This window comes from Amblyraja radiata, chromosome 2 (genome assembly GCF_010909765.2).
Source record: "Amblyraja radiata isolate CabotCenter1 chromosome 2, sAmbRad1.1.pri, whole genome shotgun sequence".
Lineage (NCBI taxonomy): Eukaryota > Metazoa > Chordata > Chondrichthyes > Rajiformes > Rajidae > Amblyraja > Amblyraja radiata.
This window is the reverse complement of record NC_045957.1, coordinates 27,709,647-27,731,945: the sequence shown is the minus strand read 5'-3', so window position 1 is coordinate 27,731,945 and position 22,299 is coordinate 27,709,647. Positions and strand designations below refer to the sequence as shown.

The following is a 22,299-nucleotide window of genomic DNA, read 5'->3' as shown; positions in this document are numbered from 1 at the left end:
CATATAACATAGAACAGTACTGCACAGGAATAAACTTGTCAGCTCACCATGTCTGTGTTGAACATGATGCCAAGCTAAACGAATCCTCACTGCCTGCACATGCTCCATATCCCTCCATTCCCTGTATATTTATGTGCCTATCAAAAACTCTTGTCGAATCTTGGGTGAGTATTGGGCAACAGTGTACAAGGGGTAGAGTTGCTGCATTACAGAGATCCGAGTTCGATCCTGACTACGGGTGCTGTCTGTACGGAGTTTTTATGTTCTCCTTGTGACCGTGTGGGTTTTCTACGGGTGCTACAGTTTCCTCCCACACTCTAAATACATACAAGTGAGTAGGTTAATTGGTTTGGGTAAAATTGTAAATAGTCTCTGGGATATGGCTAGTTTATGGGGTGATCGCTGGTTGGTGTGGAATCGGTGGGCTGAAGGGCCTGTTTCTTCGCTGTTTGTCTAAAGTCTACTTCAACCATGTCACCCTGGCTTTGCGAACCAGGCACCATCTTCAGACTGAAGTAGGGTCATGACCCGAGACGTCATCTGTCCATTCCCTCCACAGATGTTGAGTTCACCCAGCACTTTGTTTTTTGCCGTTGCATGATAGACATTTGTTCCCTAGGAAAAATGGTCCTCCCACCTTACCTCTGCATAGTTTTACATATATATCTATCAGGATCAGGTCTCATTTAAGCTTCAGATGCTCCAGAGAATGCAATCCAACCTCTCCTTATAGGTAATACATTCTGTTCCAGACAGCATCCAGGTCAACCTGCATCCTCTACAAGGCGTCCACATTACTTTCTTCCATCTCGTCCATCATATGGTGCATGGTATTAGTAAGACTGGATGGGTGTCTGCCACCCTGGGTATTCTCTTTTCTCTCATCTTCTTTCAAGGTGAAAATATTGTAGCATGAAAACCTCAACATCTAGACTGCGGAACAGGTTCTTCCCCATTGCTATCAGATTTCTGAAACATTCACCTCTTTCAAAACCCCGTCCCAGAGAACTTGCCATGCATTTTTATTCTTAACTATACCTCATTAAGTTCTTCTATTACTGCACTTTCATATTTCTGGTATTGTTGCCATAGTTTTTTTTATTGTTATGGGTACTGAGATGCCTTGAATGGCTGTGGAAAAAGACAAAATAACAAGAGTGCAGAATTTAGTATTACAGCTACAGAGATTGTTCAGATTAAAAAATAGTGCAAGATCCACAATGAGGTAGTTCGGGAGATCGTGAATACATCCTTAGCTTATGAGAGGCCTGTTCAAAGGGTCTGGTAATACAGGTGCACAACCTTTTATCCGAAGATCCAAATAACGAAAACCTCCGAATAGCGGCCATTTTTTCGGTCCTTGAAGAAAGGTCCTTGAAAACGTTCACCGAGGGCGGCCCGCAGAGGTGACAGCGGAACCTCCGGTCGGTCCTCGAAGAAAGGGGAACTAAATCCCCATTCATAAAAGAGAAGATGAGGGTATATTGCGCGGGAGGGTTAATAATTGACAATATGCTGCTGCCTGCCCGCTGAGTTAAAAAGTTCCCACGGTAGACTCACGATACACAGTGTTTCGTGAGTCTTGCGTGGGAACTTTTTAACTCAGCGGGGCAGGCAGCAGCAGATTGTCGCTCGCTTCAGTATCACCCCACCTACACCCCTCTGCTTCCCGGCCATGTGTGTGACCCCTTCCCTCCCCTCTCCAGCTCCCCGCCCATTGCACCGGCGCGGGGGCTTTGCACTGTCTTCACGTCGGCGATTACAGCAGGTTAGTGACAGTCACCGGAGACGTCAGGACCAACGGGACACCGACCACCAGGCCCACCGCAAGCACGGAGATCCCAGAGACCCACAGCCAACAGCAGCCCAGCCCCACTCCAACTACAGAGGAACCTGGGTTGCGGATGACGGGGCGCAGCTCGGGGCGTCGTAGGGGCCCATCGGGGAGCGGCCACTCAAAGCCACGCCGGGAGATGTAGGGCCCTGCCCCGGTCTTGATGTTGGAGCCCCCGGCGGTCGCTAGCAAGTCCGCGGCAATTTACAGCCGCGCCGGGCGTTGTAAGGCCCCCCTCCAGGTCACTCTCAACCTCTATGATCTTTGCTCTCAACCCCGTAATTCGGGCGGGAGAAGTCGCCGCTGCCGGTGCCCCGCAAAGCAGTCTCCCACCGGAGACCCGCGGGCTCCCGGTGTCACCATCCACCGGAGTCGGGTCGCAGCAGCTCGCCCCCGCAGCTCTCCACGCTCCGAAGCTGGCTAGCTCCACGGAGGTAGGTCGTAGGTCCACAGCTCCCACCGACCCCCAGGCCCACTGCAAGCACGGAGATCCCAGAGACCCACAGCCAACAGCAACTCCAGCCCAGCCCCGCTCCAACTCCAGAGGAACACGTAGGGGCAGAAGCTGATGGTGTGCAAGGTACGTCTTGTTCTTGGGGTGGCGGATGAGGGGGCGCAGCTCGGGCTGTGGGCGAACTGCCACTTGTCGCTGTAGCGGCCAAAGATCATAGAGGAGCTCCTCTATGATCTTTGGTAGCGGCCCATCGGGGAGCGGATTCCTCTGGAGTTGGAGGGGGAGGGGGGTATTGTGCTGTTTGATCGCCCCCTGCTATCCCAGGGACAGGGAGACACAGCGGCTTTTTAGACTGGTGGGCAATCACTTCCAAAGTTCTGCCCACACAGTCAGTACACTTCTCCTACACTGTATTTCATACAAACATTTATTCTGCAAGAAAAAACGACATTGAAGACTCAAACTCGCGATCGAGTAACTGCCAGGATCAAGGCGCAAACTCGCGACCTTGCGGATATGAGCTGAGCACTACCACTGAGCCAGCCATTAAAATCTACGCTAAAAAATTTCCATTCCGAAGACCGACAAATTCTGAATTACGAAAAGTGTCTGGTCCCAAGGCTTTCGGATAAAAGGTTGTGCACCTGTAGCAGGGAAGAAGCTGTTCTTGAATCTGTTGGTATGCTTTCAAGCTTTTGCATATTCTGCACAACGGGAGATGGAAGTAGAGGGAATGACCAGGGTGTGAGTGGTAACTTGATTATGTTAGCTGCTTGATTATGTTAGCTGTGAGGGGTAACTTGATTATGTTAGCTGCTTTCCTGAAGTACCATGAAGTGTGGATGTAGTCGGTGTGAGGAGGCTGGGTTGTGTGATTGACTAGGCTGCTTCCACAGCTGTTGGCTAATTCCTGGGATCTTAAACTGAACAATTGATACATTTGGCTGTGGTATCTGGATAGGATGCTTTCTATAGCTTTCTAAAATTCTATAACAATTTTTGTGTGGTAAACTTCCTTTGCCTTCTGAGGAAATAGAGGTGCTGGTGTGCTTTCTTGACTGTAGCGTCATTGTGGTTGGGCCAGCACAGGTTGGTGATCTCTCCTGTACTCCATCTCGCCATTTTTGAAATCCAGCTCACTGCAGAAGAATTTTGCCGCACAGTCGTGAGAGTATTGGGTGTATAGTAAAGGGCGGAGAATTCATCCTTGAGGGGCACTGGTGTTACTTCAGATAGCATTAAAATCGACACTGTTCTGTGTTTTGTATTTATTGTTGTAGCTATCATTACTATGTATACTGTTTAGTCTGAACTTCATGTGAAAATGTATTTCTTCCACCCTGGTTTATGCGACAATATTCTGAATTTTTAAATATGCAACGCGCAGCAGATAGCATTTTCAGAAAAACAGCTCTCGCACAGTTGACTGACTATTTCCATCTATTGGGCAGCAAAAAAAAAGTCCACAACAAAGTTCAATTCTCGTACAAACCTGATTTAGTACAATGTTCACTCTTCAGGTTTCTTCTGACTGTTTAGCACTCTTCTCCTTAATGCTGTGGGTTGTGAGATGCAAGTCAGCAACTAATAAAAAGGTGATAGTTTCCAGCTATGTGACAGTAAAACCAGTTGAGATCAAAGCTGTGAAATCCATATTGCATAAAAAATTAGTAGCAACAGATGGCGCAGGAAATTGTTTGTTTCATACACCCATAGGCTGTTGGGGATAAGGCAGAAGGTAGAGTGGGGAAAGAGAAGCAAATTGAGTTTATTCATTAAAATGTCATCATGTGTAAGAGTATAATGTGTGAACAATCAAGAGCTGGGCATAAAGTATTTCAGTAGGTCTTCAGGAGTTTAAGCTTATTTAGTGGTAACAGCTTTCAAATCCTAGAGTACGTTTAGAAGGAGATTGTTTGAGATATAGAGAATAACATCTAAGTTAGATGGTTAAACTTATCTTCTGTCTATATACTATTCTCCAGATTCATTCCTCCTCCACACAACCCACTAATTGTGCTGAAATAACAAATATGTTTTGGTTAATGACTCCCTTGATAGAAGAAATGCAATGAATTGCCCTCATTTAAAATCTACATATTTTGCAGCGAAGGTGTTCTGCAGGGACTCCAATGTATTTAAAAATCAGTCTGACGATTGCTGCACAAATCAATCTGTGAACGACTGTGCTGGATACCAGTTGGCACAGATAATCTACTAAGCTTTAAAGTGACATTTATTCCATGTTTTTCACCTGAATATCCTATGATAGTTCAAACTTGTACAGTGTAGTTAATATGTTATATATAAAACACAAGAAGATACTTCTAGGTTTTTTGTTAATAGAGTTACACATCAGATGAAGGAAGACTGTCATGTTTTGTTTTTTTTCATACTCTGCTTGAGATCCTGAGCCAGCTCCTTTGTTTCTCCCTTTACTATTTTGTAAGGCCATTTTGGTTAAGAACACTGGTGCATTTGGTTCATCAAAGAGAAATGGAAAATTGCTGATAAAGAGAAAGTTGGGATAAGGAGCAATTAAAATAAAATGTTAACGGATGAGAATTAAAATTAAATAGTTCTTCTTTTACCTTTTTGGAAAGTTGTAGCTATTGTTATTTTTCATTGAAAGACTCAGCCTGGAAACTTTGGCTCACTGATTCCGTGCTGACCATTGATCACCCATTCACGCTAGCTCTGTCATCCCACTTTCGCATTCACTACCAACACAGTAGGGACAATTTACAATTAACATATAAACCCACGCATCTTTGGGATGTGGGAGGAAACCGGAGCACTCGGAGGAAATCCACGTGGTCACAGGGAGAATGTGCAAACTCCACACAGACTGCACCCCAGGTCTCTGGGTCTCTGGTGTTGTGAGGCAGTGGCTCTACCAACTGTGCTATTTCATCACCCTTTATTGATTGCCTTGTTTTTCTCGGGCATGGTTACCTTGTCCATCCGTGGGTGGCTTCTGTCTGCAATAGCAGTCAATTTCAATAGATTGAATCCATTATTGGATAGATGTTTGCTGCTCCATTTCAATTTTAGTTCTTGACCATCATAAAATGATTTTCTTAAGTGTTATAAAAAATAAAATTAAAGATGAAGGAATGAAATTCCAATCTTGTATAGATTGCTTTAGTTTATCGTAAACAGATAAGTGTACTGTAATCTTGTATCTGTACACTGGACGGCTCAATTGTAATGTATACTCTTTCCACTGACTGGATAGCATGCAACAAAAAGTTTTTCATTGTACCTGGGTACATGTGACAATAAGCTAAACAAAATTAAACTAAACTAATTAAGACTTGCAGTGAGTTTTTAATCAGAAAAGAAAGGTTCTAGTTTTGGTGTATTTGGTAAGTGATAACTAAGTGCAGGATCTCAGTGTAGTTGAATAAGATGCTTTAGGAAGTGCACAGCATATCATATAGGAACTTAGATTTGTAAATTTAACTGTGCATGTGTGGTCACTGTGGGTTGGCGTCTCATTAGTTGTTCATTATTCGTCTCAGGTTTACGCAAGAAAGTCTGGCCTAAGGTTTTCCCTAAATTTCCCAGTGCAAGAGTCATATCCTTTGGGAAACGCATATATTGATAGATTGGTATAGAGTGAGCAGAGATGATATAATAATCAATTAATCAGCACAATTGCTGCAGCTGCTCTGAGGTTGATCTTCTGGGGAAAGGTTACTTGATGAATACCTCGAGTGATGTCTATTGCTCTTCCTCCAATCCACAATCACAAAGTTAAAATGACTCCTTTGAGGATCTGGCTGACTATAGATAATTTTAATTGTGTTTGCAGAATCACTTAAAGGTACATTACAGAAATATCTCTGGCTGGACCTCGTCGCAAAACATAATCAGTTCATCTACCAAAACTCATTGCTCTATTCAAGGCAGGGTGGAAGCATTATTGTCAGTTGAGACAAATGGGCACATCAGTAAAACGGGTTTATCGAGCAATGATTTAGACTTTAGAGAGACAGTGCGTAAACACTTCGTCTTGCTGAGTCCACGCCAACAAGCGATCACCCTGTACACTAGTACTATCCTACACATTAGGGGGACATTACAATTTTAGTGAAGCTAATTTTACCTACAAACCTGTACGTCTTTGGAGTGTGAGAGGAAACCGGAGAAACCTCACACGGTCACAGGGAGGATGTACAAATTCCGTACAGACAACCCCAGTAATCAGGATCGTACCCGGGTCTCTGGCACTGTAAAGAAGCAGCTCTACCTCTGCACCACTGTGCCGCTCATACAGCACGGAAACACATCCTATGACCCAACTTGTCCATGCCAACCAAGATGCCTCATCTAAGCTTGTCCCATTTGCCTGTGTTTGGCCCATATTCCTCTAAACCTTTTCTCTGTCCAAATGTCTTTTAAATGTTGTTATAGTACCTCTCAACCACCTCCTCTGATAGCTCCTTTATGAAATAAAGATTTACAGCTGCCAACTCTACATATCTAAACCGTTTCCTTACATAAGCCTCATCCACTAACTGACCATAACACTATATCTGTTGATCTGTTAGTGTTTCTGATTGAATGTTTGAGAAATGTATCTTTATTTGAAAGCTTCAGTATAATTGACATCGCCGAATCAATTCAACTGATGAAAATTATTTGCTTTTCTTAGAGTAGAATACAGCAAACTGAGACACATTCTCAACATTGTAAACTGCAGCAATTGAATAAAGCTCTGAATGGAGCCTAATTGTACTGTATGCCTCTCCGTTTAATCAAAAAAGAAAAATGTGTTTATGTTACACCTCATGACTTTGGGATGTCCCCAAGCATTTCGTAGCCAAAGCAATATTTTTGAAGTGTTGTGACTTTCATGAAAAAGTGACGATTTGACATGTCAAAAAGGGGCTTGGAAGATTAGTTAAATGTTCTTTTAGCGGTAAAAGTTAGCTGGCAACTTGAAGTAAACACTTGGTTGATTCAGAGTTGTGCCATGGGATTATTAATGCCCTTGAAGGGACAGGACCTGCAGTTCAAAATTTGATCCAGAATACAGCAGTATTTCCTCATGATGTGCTGGCTCGCATGTGTGTTCACATTCATGGAACAGGTCTTGAGACACAGCTGCGCAACCATGAGTGCTTTTAATGCGGAGTCAATTTTCAAAAAAATATAAAACCTGGTGAAGAAAGGGAAAATAAATCTGTACATTTTTATATGAGCTTGCTTTCTAAAAGACAACTGTAAAATATACGACTTAAGAGTTAGGCGATTTTGGGTGAAATGAGAAGCTTCTTCATGCAGATGGTAGTAAATCTTTTGGAATTCCCCACCCTGGAGGAATGTAGAAGCTCAGTCAATGTTCTAAACAGATATTGATAGTTTTCTGGATATTAAGGGAATTGATACCTGTATATGAGGATGAACAGAAAAATGTTTGTTGTGGTAGAAGATCAGCCATGATTTTGATGATTGACAGAACAGGCTTGAAGGGACAAATGGCCTACTTTTTAATCTTTACTACAGACAGTTTGACTGCTTCAGTGAAATAATGCAAGTAAATCAGAGAGGTTATTTGTCAGCTGAAATTGTGTTGTCTTGTGCCTACCTGGTTTTGTACAGAAAAGTAAACAGACAGAATGTGCATTGAAAATAGTTTCATAAGCAATGGTAGAATTGTGCCAAATATACTGCTGGTGTGACAGCAGAGAATTGATTGTATTGCAATCAAAATCAATTTCCTTGGAAGAAAAATATTCTGTTTAATAAAGAATTAAGCAAATATGACCTAAAATGAAGGCAACTTTTATACCAAAAAGGGAAGAGTGATCACTCCAGAAACTGCAGTGAATGGAGGAGAGTTGCATGCAACTTAATTGCATGAAATAGATCTCTCTTTGCTTAGAACTATATTGTACGAAAGGAAATGGGTTGAGAGTAAATTAATGTCAGAGAATATTTAAATTTGCGACAAAAAGAATAAGAGCAACACGTGTTAAATTTGAGTATTTAACAAATTTTCGATAATCCTTCGGTCAAGTTTTCTTTGATCATATTGCTACTATAATACCAGGACTTTGGTCAGGTGATGATAACATGTAAGTTTTGCATTTTCAGTGTTTTTGAGAGCCTGGCTCAGAAATGATCATAAATCAGATGATTTATTTCACCCAATTTTTGCAATATACTCAATATTCCATTTTTTTGTAAGCAAATTTCATAGAAAATCTGCTCTAAAACCTTGCATGTCTCCACTATTACACTATGTGATCTCAACTGGCATTAGTTTTATGAAGAACAATGCATACAAGCCCCTCTCTCCACACTTCTAAGGGCCGCTTTTTGTTGTCAATACAAGGGCGGCACAGAGGTGCAGTCAGACCCGGGTCCAATCCTGACTAAGGGTGCTGTCTGCATGGAGTTTATACATTCTCCCTGTGGCTTTGTGGGTTTTCTGCGGATGCTCCAATTTTCTCCCACACTCCACAAAGACGTACAGGTTTGTAGATTAATTGGCTTCAGTAAAAATTGTAAATTATTCCTAGTGTGTCGTGTACGGGGTGATCGGAGGTCAGCTCAGACTCAGTGGGCCAAAGGAACTATTTCCACATTGTATCTCTAAAATCTATAGACCATGGTCCCTTACAGACATTGTCTAATGAGATGATTGGAAAACTTTTCCTTTTACCCAATTTCTTGCCTTATGTTGTTTGAGCAGATTCCCACCCATAAATGGTGAGGAATTGCCTGATTCCAATCTTTGTGGAGACTAATTCAGAATGCAATCAGCAAAACAGCAATGAACAGTTGACCACAATGCAGGATTTAGGTGCTTAAGTGGAAGTCATGAAATTACAGGCAGTTACATCAGGAAGTGGTACAGAGTTGCAGAGAAATAATCCCTTCAATATACTCCTTTAATATCTAGCTACCTGAGTAATACAATTATGGAATCGCCATTTCATATTAAATGGTTAAAGCATTTTATTTTGTTACCAGCTGTTATCTTTACCTGTAGCTGTTATTTTTAATTGCCTTGTACTTGACTCTAAATTGTTGGAGTTTGAAAAAGATGACTTCTAGCTGATTGGTTTTGTTTACTTTTATTCTGCTGACAGTTTGGGAACAGTCTGAAAACCAAATGGAGGTGTCTGTAGTGCAAATGCACAATTCTTTAGATGATCACGGGTAACCAATATTTATTGCAGGGTATTAAATTTGCATTTAATTTTCTTATTTTAACATACATATCTTTCTTTTTCAGCATTGTGCATACTGTAAACACCTTGGAGCCACCATCAAATGCTCAGAAGTGAATTGTAATCAGCTATACCACTATCCATGTGCAGCTGGAGCCGGTACTTTTCAGGATATTAGAACTCTTACGCTCCTCTGTCCAGAACACATTGATCAGGCTCCTGAAAGATGTGAGTGCAACTGCATTCCAAGTCCTTTTCTGATGTGATGTTTTCCAAACAGTGAACATACTCAATTGAACTAATGGCATTTTAATAAAGACAACAATTATTATATATTAACGTAATTAAAATGAACTGCTCACTTTGGCAAGGTTGATATAATTGCTGCCTTTAGCGAATTATGTTTCAAATATATAAACAATGGGAAAGTCAAGAATGCATTTGGAAAGTGGGCCATTATTCCATTCCCTAAAGCTTTTGGCTTCAGCTTTTGACTGTCCAAAGGCTGCAATTTAGCCATAACAGACTGTACAAAATGTGTTTACATTGCCACATGGAATGACAAATGTGGGGTCGTTTGGCATATCAGACCCTGGTGCCTTCATGTGTTAATTTATTGATTACTTTTTCACCTTCTCAAAATGCTAGTTATCTTCCTGGAGGTATTCGGAGTAATGGACTTATTTATGCTCAAATTTATTTGAGCTTTTGGGAACTAAGTTGAATGATTCAGTCCAAATAGTGGAGGTACTTTTAATTGTTTTCTCAAGGTTAAGGGCCTGTCCCACTTGGGCCACCTAATCCGCGAGTCCTGGCGAGGTTGCCCTCGACTCATACTCGCAGCATGGTCGACACAAGGTCGTAGGAGGTCTTCGTAACTCTCCTTCATGCTCAAGAGTGGTCTCCGCGTACTCGAGGCCTCAGCTAGGTCGCAGTGTTTTTTTCAATATGTTAAAAAATGCCCGTGAGTAAAAAAAGGTCGCCATGGAAAAAAATCAATACTTTTTTTACTCGTAGGTTTAGTCGTAGTATAATAATAATAATAATAATAAATTTTATATTTAATGGGCGCCTTTCATACAAAATCTCAAGGACACCTTACATAGTAATCGGAATAAAAACATATAATCGGAGTAAAACAAGTAATTAAAGACATCACAATGACACAAATTAAAAACAGAATTCAATCCAAAAACAGAAAATCAAAAACACAGTGTGAAGAGAGAGCAGCGGCAACCAAATCGTGCCAGCGTCCACTCTCTCTTCACGGCAGCCATCTTGGACACAGACCTACAAGACTACAGTTAGACATGTTAGTATGTCGGCATGTTAGTCAGAAGTAATCGAGGGTAGTCGTAGATAGTCTTCATCATAGTCGAAGGGAGGTCGAAGGAGGTCGTTTTCACTCTCCACTATTCGGTGTCCAATTTTCCCAAAGTTAGTCGAAGCTGGTCTTCAACATAGTCGAAGGAGGTCTTCAGCATGTCATTTTTTCAAACTCTTCTAAACTCGCCAATTAGGTCGCCCAAGTGGGACAGCCCCTTTAACGTCCTAAAATAAATTTCTACAAGTGGTGGCAGACATCAGAGCTTCAGCAGTGTAGACAACATTATTTTGGATTGGTATTGGTTTATTATTGTCACAATATACTGAGATCCAGATAAAAACTTTGTTTGCATGCTATGCAAACAAATATACAGTACACAAGTACAGTCAAGTCATATACGTACCACAGGTAATATAAAGAAAATATACCAGAGTGTAGTGTTACAGCATCATAGTTACAGAGAAAGGGCAGATTAAAAAAAAAGTACAAGGTCTGCAATGACGTAAGTTGGTAGATCAGGAGTACGTCTTAGCTTATGGAAGGACCATTCAGTAGTCTGATAACAATGGGAGTGGTGCACCCAGCTCCCTGGATCAAGATTGCGAATTTGTGTCCCACTTAAGTGTTTAATGAGAAGGGTCAAGCTGAAACTCCAGAGCTGTACCATTTGGGGAAAATGGGTCTGCTGGGAATAAGGAAAGAAGGTACGGGCAGGGGAGGGAATTGCAACATTAACTTTTACAGATCGTCCGTAATCTTATTATATGACAGTGTGAAATGTAGGCACGTGTTCTATTTCTGCTCTGATTTATTATTCATATAGCAGCATCTTAGAAGAGAAATTTCAAAATATAACCCAAATTCAACATGCCAACTCCTCAGAAAGGTTGGTGTATCAGGAAGTAGGGATGGAAATCCAAGTGATATTCCATTCTTGTTAACATTTCCAAATTAGGAAGTTTATTGAAACATCTCATATATGTCTCACTATTCACCACTATACAAATGCAACCAAGAGATTTTTTTTTCTCCAGGTCATTTTACGCTGGCACATTATGGGTGGAACTAATCCTTAAAACGGTAAAAATCAGTCAACTGAAGATGAAAGAGCCAGCTTGCCTTTCTAAGGGAGAAATTTGTCAGGTGTTGAGTTCTGACTTAGTTGCTTCAATTAAAGACCATTCAAATAATATCATGAAACTCCTTTTCAATACGGGTTTGACCATAACCAATGATTGTCAAGTTATTACACTCATTATGTCTTTAAATGGCACTTGAGTAACTGTTGCTAATTTTTTTTCAGCCAAGGAAGAATCAAATTGTGCTGTATGTGATAGCCCTGGGGAACTTTTAGATCAGCTTTTCTGCACTAGCTGTGGTCAACATTACCATGGAGCTTGCCTAGACATAGCTGTGACACCTTTGAAACGGGCTGGGTGGCAGTGTCCAGAGTGCAAAATCTGCCAGACCTGCAGGTAAATTCCATGTTAGAAGTTTCGCTTTTAATGCGGAGCAAGATTTTGAAAAATAAAATGGTAATACTACTTTGGTGCAACATGAATCGCATCATAAATTATGTAATTATGGTAATTGAAATGTGGAACAAGGGAGTCATTCCCGTTTCAGATTATATGTTAGAAATCGGTATTTTTATTTGATATCTGCATTTAGAGTTTCTTTTCCATTTTGTGACATATAAAACAAGTGGGGACAGACCATTCGATCCCTCCAGCTTGCTCTGCCTTTCAGTGAGACCATGGCAAATCTGGTCTTGGTCTCAAATCCATTTTCCCATATCCTTTATTCCCGTGTAATTTAAATACCTGCCATCACTGTGTGACTATATTCAATTACTTCATTTCCATGGGTCTCTACAGTAAGTAATTCCAAAGATAAGGGGCCCTGTTATGTGAAGAAATTACTCATTGTCTCTGAAGCAGACAGCCCCTTTTCTGAGACCAGGTTCCTGTTTCTTGATGCCTCCATGAGAAAAACATTCTTTCAGGATCCACCCTGCGAATCCACCTGGTGCATTTCAATAAAATCACCTTTTTCATAAGATTCATAAGAACTTTATTTATCCCAGGGAGGGAAATTGATCTGCAAACAGTCATGAAAACACAGAATACACAAAACATGAAATTAAAGAGCTTTAACCATTAAATATGAAATGGCGATTTCATAAATTCCAGAATACATGAAACATGAAATTAAAGTGACGAGTGAAAAGGTTTGGAGGATATGCAAAGATTGGGGGGGGTGGGGGGGGAGGAGTCAGTCTCGGTCTACCCCACAACAGAAAGGGGAGGAGTTGTAAAGATTGATAGCCACAGGGAAGAAAGAAGGATCTCCTGTGGTGTTCTGTCCTGCATTTTGGTGGAACCAGTCTGTTGTTGAAGGTACTCGAATGTTGACCAGTGTGTCATGGAGGGGATGAGCTGTATTGTCCAGGATGCTCCCCTCCTAGACCACCTCCCATGAATCCAACTCTCCCCCCCCAGGACGGAGCCAGCCTACCTGATGAGTTTGTTGATCCTATTTGAGTCCACAGCCTTCCAACCTGAAACCAGCACACAGCAGCGAAGAAGATGGCACTGGCTACCAGCGATTGGTAGAACAGTGAGCATGTGAACCGTCTCAGCCTTCCTTCATACATCAAAGCCTTCATCCCAGAAATTAACCCAGTGACCCTCCCGTGCAGTTTTTTATCTTAAATATGGACACCAAAACTGTTGACAGTACCTCAAATGTGATCTCTGTGCTGTGTGAAGTTGTAACAAAATGTCCTTCCATTAATACTCCATATTCCGGCAATAATTCTTATGCAACTTGAAGACATTTTCCGATGTTTAATCTGAGTTAGTAGTGGTGCGTGAAGTAAATTTTCAGAATCAATAAATGATCTGCTTGAAGAATTCAACAAGTCAGGCAGCACCTGTGGAAAGGAATGGTCGACGGTTTGGGTTGAGTCCGTGCATCAGTACTGCCAACTTTGAAGAAGTTTTACTCTTGGATTTTCCAAGAGTAAAACTGAATTTTCCACACACAGAAAATTGACACAAAGTGCTGGAGTAACTCAGCAGGACAGGCAGCATCTCTGGAGAGAAGGAATAGGTGACGTTTCGGGTCGAGACCCTTCTTCAGACTGGTTAGGGATAAGGGAAACGGGAGACATCGATGATGATCTAGAGAGATAAAGACCAATGAATGAAAGATATGCAAAAAAAGTAACGGTGATAAAGGAAACAGGCATTGTTAGCTGTTTGTTGGTTGAAAATGAGAAGCTAGTGCGACTTAGTCAAAGTCAAAGTAGCCTTTATTGTCATTCAGACCTTGCAGTCTGAACGAAATTTTGTTGCCTTGCAGTCCTACATATAGTAAAAATGACAAAAACACACAATAAACACAAATTAACATTCACCACAGTGAGTTAGGTGGGGGAGGGATAGAAAAAGAGGGAATGCCGATGCTACCTGAAGTTAGATAAATCAATATTCATACCACTGGGCTGCAAGCTGCCCAAGCAAAATATGAGATGCTGTTCCACATATAGACGCTGCTTTACCCAATGACTTCCTCCAGCAGATTGTTGCACCATCTTCCAGAATCTAAATGTTTAGAGACACAAGAGACCGGAATATTTGATTTGGGCTGCATCACCTGTATGGTTTTAAAGACCAGACTTTGCTGCAACCCTTAGAGGTCAAACGGTTCTGGTTTTACAAAAAGCAAAACTGTTTTTAAATTTTATCATTTTGCGTTCTTTCAGACACCCAGGTGATGACAGTAAAATGTTGGTTTGTGACATATGTGACAAAGGCTATCATACGTTTTGTCTTCAACCTGCAATGGAGTCAATACCAACAAATGGCTGGAGGTGTAAAGTGAGTGATAATTTAAACCTGTTATATTTATCTACCATTCGGTTTGCTAACGTTGCACCAAACATAAGCAAATCTGATTAACACATGTTTCAGAATATTATGGTAATTTGTATATTCTTGTATAAAGAATCTCGCGGCAGACTGCAAGAGACCAAGGAAGGTTAATTTTATAAAACCATTTTTCAAAATTGAATTAAATCCCCTCCACCCTGTCCTTTGCCATGTGTACATCTTCTCAACTCCCCCCCCCCAAAAATATTTCCATTATTGGCTGCCTTCAATAGCAGCCTTCTGCATCTGATTTTAAAGTCTAGGCTGTACTTGCCGATAACTTGCTAATTATTTTGATAAGGAAGGTGACCATCTGGATTCTAACTTCAGCTGTTTAAGATCAGCTAGGATTTTCATCTGGTGCCATTGGATGTTAGTATTTCATGACTGACCTTTGTTGCTCCTTTGCATCTTTATTCGTGTTTTATACCAGGTTCTGAGGTTGATCATCCCTGAAATGGTTCTTATTAGTGATAGCATGGCTTTATGAGGGGGGAGGTTCTATCTTAAAAAAAATGTATTTAGAGGAAGTGACAAAGTTGATTGAGGGTAGGGCAGTGGATGTTATCTTTGTAGATTTCAGTAAACCATTTGATAAGGTCCTTGATGGTAGGCTGATATGAAGATTGAGACATGGGATCCATGTGAACATGATAGTTTGGATTCAAAATTGGTTTGTCCAGAGTAGACCATGTAGTGGTGGGAAGTTATTATTCTGATTGGAGGGCTGTGATCAATGATTTTCCACAGGGGTCAGTGCTGGGACCTCACTTGTCTGCAATTTATGCAAGTGATTTGTACGACAAAAAAACGTACAAGGTCTCATGAGTAAATTTGCAGACAACACGGGGATAGCTGCTTTTTCAGATGGTGAGGAGGTTGGCCAAGGATGCAGCAGGATATCGATATTAACAGAGAAATGCAGCATATGGAGCGTAATCCAGACAAATGTGAAGTGTTGCACATTTGGAGGTCCATTGTAACAGGAAGGTATACAATTAAAAGCAGATTCCTGCGGCGCATTATTGTACAGAATGATTGTGAGAAGGTGGTGGGCGGTGCAAGTCTATTGTTCTTGGAAGTATGATATAAGTAGATAGGGTGGTAAAGAAGGTGTGTTGAATAATTGTCTTTATCAGTTGGGGTATTAAGTATAAAAGTGGAAGTCATGTTGCAGTTGATTTATCCACATTTTTTTCATTTTTTTTAAGACCAGTTTTAACTTTGATGCATGTTCAGAATTGTCTAATTGAAAAACCATTGGGAGCTGGGAAAAGATGAGAGGAAAGAGTTTCATGAATTGTTGAAAGACCTTTCCACCATTTAAAAAACAAAGAGTGCTGACTTACGATTAAGACCAGACTAGGCCTGTTATTATTGAAGTTCAGGCATGAAAAAAGGAGGCCAATTAAGATTGAAATGGAAGAAGAGTATGTGAGGTTGTATGTGGGTTATCAGAACTTTATAGAAAACAGTTTACGCAAGTAAACCAAGGGACGCAAGGATACATTTTCCATTGTTCTCCTACTTGCATTATCACAAAGATTGTTTTAAACTCAGCCTCTTATTCACTCTAGGTTTTTAAAATCTAAGCTTAAGTTTAGCTGCTTTTGATCTGTTTCATTATTTATTTATCCTTGATGATGCCAGCAAATGGTTTTTGACTCCTTTTTCCCAAGAGGCTCTTGTTTTGTATTGTTGCAAAGATAATAAATTTGTCCAACAATGTTCTAGATTCTTTGAAGGCAAATACAGGTGGCGTGGAATTTATATATATTTAATGGTCATCAATGCTGACTTAGTGCTGGGTATTATGGCTCAAAGTCACTTCTATACTATTGTAATTAGATTAGTTTATAAACATACTGATGTGACACATTATTAACCTCTTTGAAATTAAGCACCGAGCAATACAGCTTTCAAAACACAGGATTCGTACCCTTGCTGTAAATGTTTGTATACATGATCAGAAAAGAAAAAGGGAATTTTGTTTGATTTGTGGCATAACTTAAATTGTACCCTGCATTTGATGTTGGATGTTGAAATCTTCAGACGTGCTAACATTATGTGCTGTAGGTATACCTTTAATCTGAACTGGCCTTCCTTTCATGTCTCCTGCTCGTGTCTCTGTCAGTGTTATTTTTTCCTCCAATTTTCAGGTACAGTGCTTCAGTAATAGTTTTTGGCATATGCTGTATACACAGGAGCACCTGTCAATCACTGCAGCATCACACCAGCGAACCTTGTCCCCAGAAGCAATGTGAGTTTGTGCCTGCAGTTCCCCATATAGTCCTCTGAAATGTGCCCCCTGTCAGCAGTAGGTCTGAAGCATGCTGTACGAGTAAAACATTATTGAATTATTAACTTGACTTGGGTTAAAGTCTGCATCTCAAAATTGGTTATCATTTGGTAAATAGATGCTAAGCGTCAATCCGACCCATGGCTGAAATGAAAAAAAAATATTCTTTAAGTGTAGTGTTTTTAGGGAGGGAGATTGGGAAGGTGATACTATTGTGAGATGGATGGTAAGGAACCATAAACGGTACCCTGACACTGAGCATTTGATGCAGGGATTGTGTTTCAAAGAAAAACCTGTCACGTTTTAGCACTGACTATGTGAATAAAAATATTGGCCTTGCCATCCTACGCAAAAAATGAAATTGCATGTAACTTCATTATTTGTCAAATCTTCAAACTTCTTCAAAGTTAGTACCGGTTTACTGAACGTCACAGGCATCATTCACTGTGTTAAGTGCATGCCTTTACTATTAATGGACTGCACTTAGCACAGCAAATGATGCCCATAACATTTGGTAGACTGTTGCCATCTTGCGAGGAGTTGGAATGATTCAAGACTAAATCTCCGAAGGTATCTGTAAGGTGAGATGATGGACTGAAGTGTGTTTCTTCATTGCATGTTCTCTTTACTTCCGCCATTGTTCCGATTTTATACAACCACTGGATTTTCAATCCGCCGTAGGTTCTAAAGTTGCATTTTAGCTGCTGGATGAACATGTTCCAACTATTTCACTCACTGTTTCAATAGTAGTCCATTACTACTGCTTGACTTGCCTATTTTTACACGCCTCGGATTTCCTTTCACAAGTACCACCTCTCGTGTAACCTGGGAACTAATCCCGGCATCTTGTTCACACGACAGCAAAATTACCACAAGGAGTTGTGGATGAAAATGGTGTAAGATAACATGCTGCTATACCCCTGATTTCTGCACATGTGAGAATTCATCAGAAATGTTTCTTATAATAACATTGTTTGCAGATGAAATCGGATGTTTCTGAGGCTGCTAACTCATCGTACACAGTAGCAAAAATTGATTGTGATAATACAACTGATTAGGCAGCATCTATAAAGAACAAAAATGTCTTTATTCTTTGCAGATGTTGACTGCGTTGTGTACTTATTTGCTAATTTTTGTTTCAGATTTTCAGTTTCATCATTTGTAATTCACCTTGTTCAGTTGGGTCATTAATTGGTTTGCTTTGTTTGGTTATTTATATTTATTTGTTGTATTTCACTAACACAAAAGGTTTAATGCCCTACATTTTACTTCAGAATTGCAGGGTATGTGTTGAATGTGGCACACGGAACAGCACTCATTGGCACTACAACTGTTCACTTTGTGCTAGTTGTTATCAGCAACAAGACCACAGCTTCTGTCCACTCTGTGGCAAAATTTGCCATCAAGACTCCCAAAAGGACGCACTGCATTGTCAGATGTGCAAAAGGTAAGAAGATGATCCACAGCTTTCTAAAAATGGCCCATAGCATAGCAACTTGAAATTTTACCGGCGAGCAAAAAATTCAAAATCGACATGTTTTGTGTTTCAAATTATTCTAGGATAGCACAACAATTCTCTACTGCCTTGCAGGGGAAGATGCTACAGTATGTCTCGAGGTAGGGTGCATGGGGAGCCTCTTAATCTTGGCAGAATGCTACATTTGATTATTTTACAGCAGGTCAGGTTTTCTAAACTCGATGAGCAAGTCAGATTCTAGTCCACGTCTTGTATTACAGGGAAGAATGAAATATCATTTATGTTTTATTTAGGAAGGTAGAATTTAAATATAGTTCTTGGTTGACATCACATTTTTCCATATCTCTGGCATACTCTAATGTAGCAAAATGACCTACAGTTTCAAACCTAAATTGCATAGTCAAGTGGTCTTTATTGTGCTATCCGAAAACCTCATACCTCAAAGAGCTGAGGACCTCGCTCTTTTTCATTACCTGTCTGTGCAGAGTACATCATGTCAACTGATAACATAAGATTCTGTCCCAAACCAATTTCTCCAGCATCTACACCGGAAGACATAGAGCAGAATTAGGCCATTTGGCCCATTGAGTCAGCTCTGTCGTTCAATCATGGCTGATTTATTACACATTGCTGAAAGAATCGCAGATGAGGTTGGCAGGATATGTCCGAAGAAGCAGCTACTTTACGGAGAGTTGCCTGAAGGCAAATGATCACATATTAAACAGAAAGAGTTTTAAAGACTCTTAAAACATCTCAAAAGTGTTGTATCAGTGATACACACCACCGAGAACAACAAGAATTGGATTTGCTTGTTTGACATACTTGCATAAAAGTGGTGATGGTTCATATAAGGAAGCTAGAATGGAGGGAAAAGGGAATCTCAGAAATCAAGAACCTCTGTCACCTGTGTGCAAGGAACTTTTGATGCCAGATTGGCCCTATTAGCCATCTCACACATCGCCACATTATAAACTAGATGTCATAGTCATGGGTGAACAAGCCAGATTAACCTATAGATAACTTCCCACCACCTTATATTATGTGCACTTTGGTAATAGGACAGGAGCACTTTTACTGGTGGGTTAAAAAAATTACATTTCTAACTTGCAGGGTCAATGTTCATTGTATTATTTTTCAAGGGGGAAATCAGGAAAGCAAAAGGTAGAGAGCTCTGGTAGATTAGTAAAGGAAAATCCTGAAAGAGACTATGTATATGAAGATTAAAAGGGTAGGAGAGAGTAGATCTCATGAATGATCAGTGCAGTAATTCATGTGTGGGGCCATGGGAAATGGGCAGGCTCTTAAATGAATACTACTTGCCTGTAATTATCCTGGAGAAGGACTTATGACTGTGTAAGTTCAGGGGAGGAGGCTGCAATACACTGGAACATATCCACATTGTAAAGGAGGTGATAAACATGGATACATTCCCAGGGCATGACCAAGTGTATCCAAAGATGTTACGGGAAGCGAGGGAGGCAGAGAATGCTGCATCTTCTTTAGCCACCAATGAGATTCTGAAAGACTGGAAGACAGCTAATGTTGTGTCTATTTAAGAAGGACAGCAGGGATAAGTCAAGGAAGTACAGGCTGGTGAATTGTACTTCAATGGTGGGAGAGATTGGAATTCTGAAAGAGAGGATTTATTTGCATTTGGAAACGCATGGACTGATTATGGATAGTTAGCAATGCAAAATTGATGGTTATAGAGTATAGGAAAGGTGCATAAAAGATTCATGATGTAACTAGGACTGGAGGGCTTGATTAATAAGGAGAGGCAGATTTTTCCCCCACAAGATAAAGGAGTCTGAAACTAGGCATGGGTTTAAGATGATAGGGGAAATATTTTAAAAGCATCTCAGGGAAGGGAAATACAGGGTAGGAGTGCATCAACTATTTCATATAGAAGGTGCCACTTGTATGGAATGATCTGCCGGAGAAGAGCTGTAGAGATGGGGAAAAATTACAACATTTGAAAGACATTTATACAGGTACATAGATAGGAAAAAATTTAAAGGATAAGGTCCCAATGCAAGCAAATGGAATTAGCTGAAGTAGATACCTTAGTCAGCTTTGTTGAATTGGGCCGAAGGGCCTATTTCCATGCTCTGTAACTGACTCTCTTCTCCTTCCTGTACAGCATCCTTTTTTTGGCAATTATCATTTCTGGATTGTAAATGCCTTAGTTTAACATTAACTATTACATGGGAATAGCTGCTGTCTGGATCCATAAAGCCTGATGTCATGGTTTTATTGGTTTGTTGAACCATGATTAATGTCTCTTTGCTCTTTTGAAACTCCTGTAATGAAGCCCTGCTAAAACGATTAACATTGAACTAACAGAATAAAGTCATCTTGATTGGTGATTAGTCATTAATTCTACACAAGAATATAGTGCTCCTGGGGTTTCTTGGAGTAGTGATGCCATGAATGTTAGGAGAATCTTTCTGTCATTATAGCTGAGCATTGTCGCAGCATAATTCACTGACGTGTCAACCAATTAAGTTTGGGTTTTATTCCATATGGACAGAGGTTTAATTATTTCACTTAACAACAAGTATTTCACCTCGTCATTTACCAGCTTTCAATAGAGAAATGGGTGCATTCAATGATGAGCAAGTGAAGAGCTATCAAGCCAGAAATCGATCAAGAAGGATAAGTAATCAGATTACATACCTTCTGTGCCATCTGTCACATTTCCTGAAGGAATTAGTCATGGAGCATGGAAACAGGCCCTTCAGCCCAACTCGTCCATGCTGACTGCAAAGCCATGCCATCTGCAAGTCCCATTTGCCCGTTCCTGGCCCATATCGCTCTTAATCTTTCCCATCCATGAACCTAAGCAAATGTTTTCTGAATGTTGTTATTGTATCTCCCTCAACTACTTCATCTGGCAACTAGTTCCATATGCTCACAACCTATTACATGAGAAAGGTGCTCCACTGGCTCCTATTATATTCTCTTCTCACCTTAATCCCATGCCCTCTAGTTTTTGATTCCGCTATCCTGGGAAAGGACTGTGTATTCGCCTATTCCAGTCCCCTCATGATTTTATACATCTCTATTAGATCACTCCTCAACCTCTAGTACTCCAAGGTATTATTAAGTCCTGGCCTGCACAACCTTTCCTATGGCTCAGGCCTCAACATCCTTGTACGTCATCTCTGCACTCTTTACAGGGAGCTATTTACCAGGACGCCATGAGCCGTCTGCTACACAGCACTCCCCAGAACCCTTTAAGGGCCTGTCCCACTTGGGCGCCATTTACGCAATATAATTTACACGTCATGACGCACGTGATGCGCGCATTACGTGCGCATGGTGCGCGGTGATGTAGGCAGTGACGCGCGGTCGCGTGCTGTGCCCCAGGATTTTGGGATTCACAAAATCTTTGCTCGCCACCTGCGTGACGCACAAATGACGCCCAAGTGGGACAGGCCCTTTACTCTACAATTCACTGTGCCCAACAATTCACTGTGAAGATCCCACCCTGGTTTGACTTCCAATATGAAACACCTCACATTTATTTGAATTAAACTCTTTTTGCCATTTCTTGGTCCATTTGCTCAGAATGGGTGACGTTTCGGGTCGGGACCCATCTTCATCTCAACCCAAAACGTCGCCCATTCCTTCTCTCCAGAGATGCTGCCTGTCCCAATGAGTTACTCCAGCTCTTCGTATCTATCTTTAGAGGTTCGTGTGAACCTCCTCTGATCTCATTTACTGCATAGGGCGTTCCTGATATGATCTCCTGTACATCGGCAAGACCAAGTGTAGACTCCGACC

General features: G+C 40.9%; 1 protein-coding gene across 18 annotated transcripts in view; it reads left to right on the top strand.

Moving 5' to 3' along the window:
* kmt2c (lysine methyltransferase 2C) overlaps positions 1-22,299 on the top strand; it is a 394,622-nt gene that overhangs the window by 179,414 nt on the left and 192,909 nt on the right. For 12 of the 18 annotated variants that reach the window (XM_033044050.1, XM_033044059.1, XM_033044015.1 and 9 more), the window contains 5 exons: positions 9,541-9,703; positions 12,106-12,277; positions 14,572-14,686; positions 18,311-18,483; positions 18,597-18,653. In XM_033044050.1, the coding sequence (XP_032899941.1) occupies positions 9,541-9,703; positions 12,106-12,277; positions 14,572-14,686; positions 18,311-18,483; positions 18,597-18,653 (680 nt within the window). Of the gene's footprint in view, positions 1-9,540; positions 9,704-12,105; positions 12,278-14,571; positions 14,687-16,897; positions 16,998-18,310; positions 18,484-18,596; positions 18,654-22,299 lie in introns of those variants that run through there. The other 6 variants (XM_033044025.1, XM_033044093.1, XM_033044111.1 and 3 more) reach the window with 2 other exon arrangements.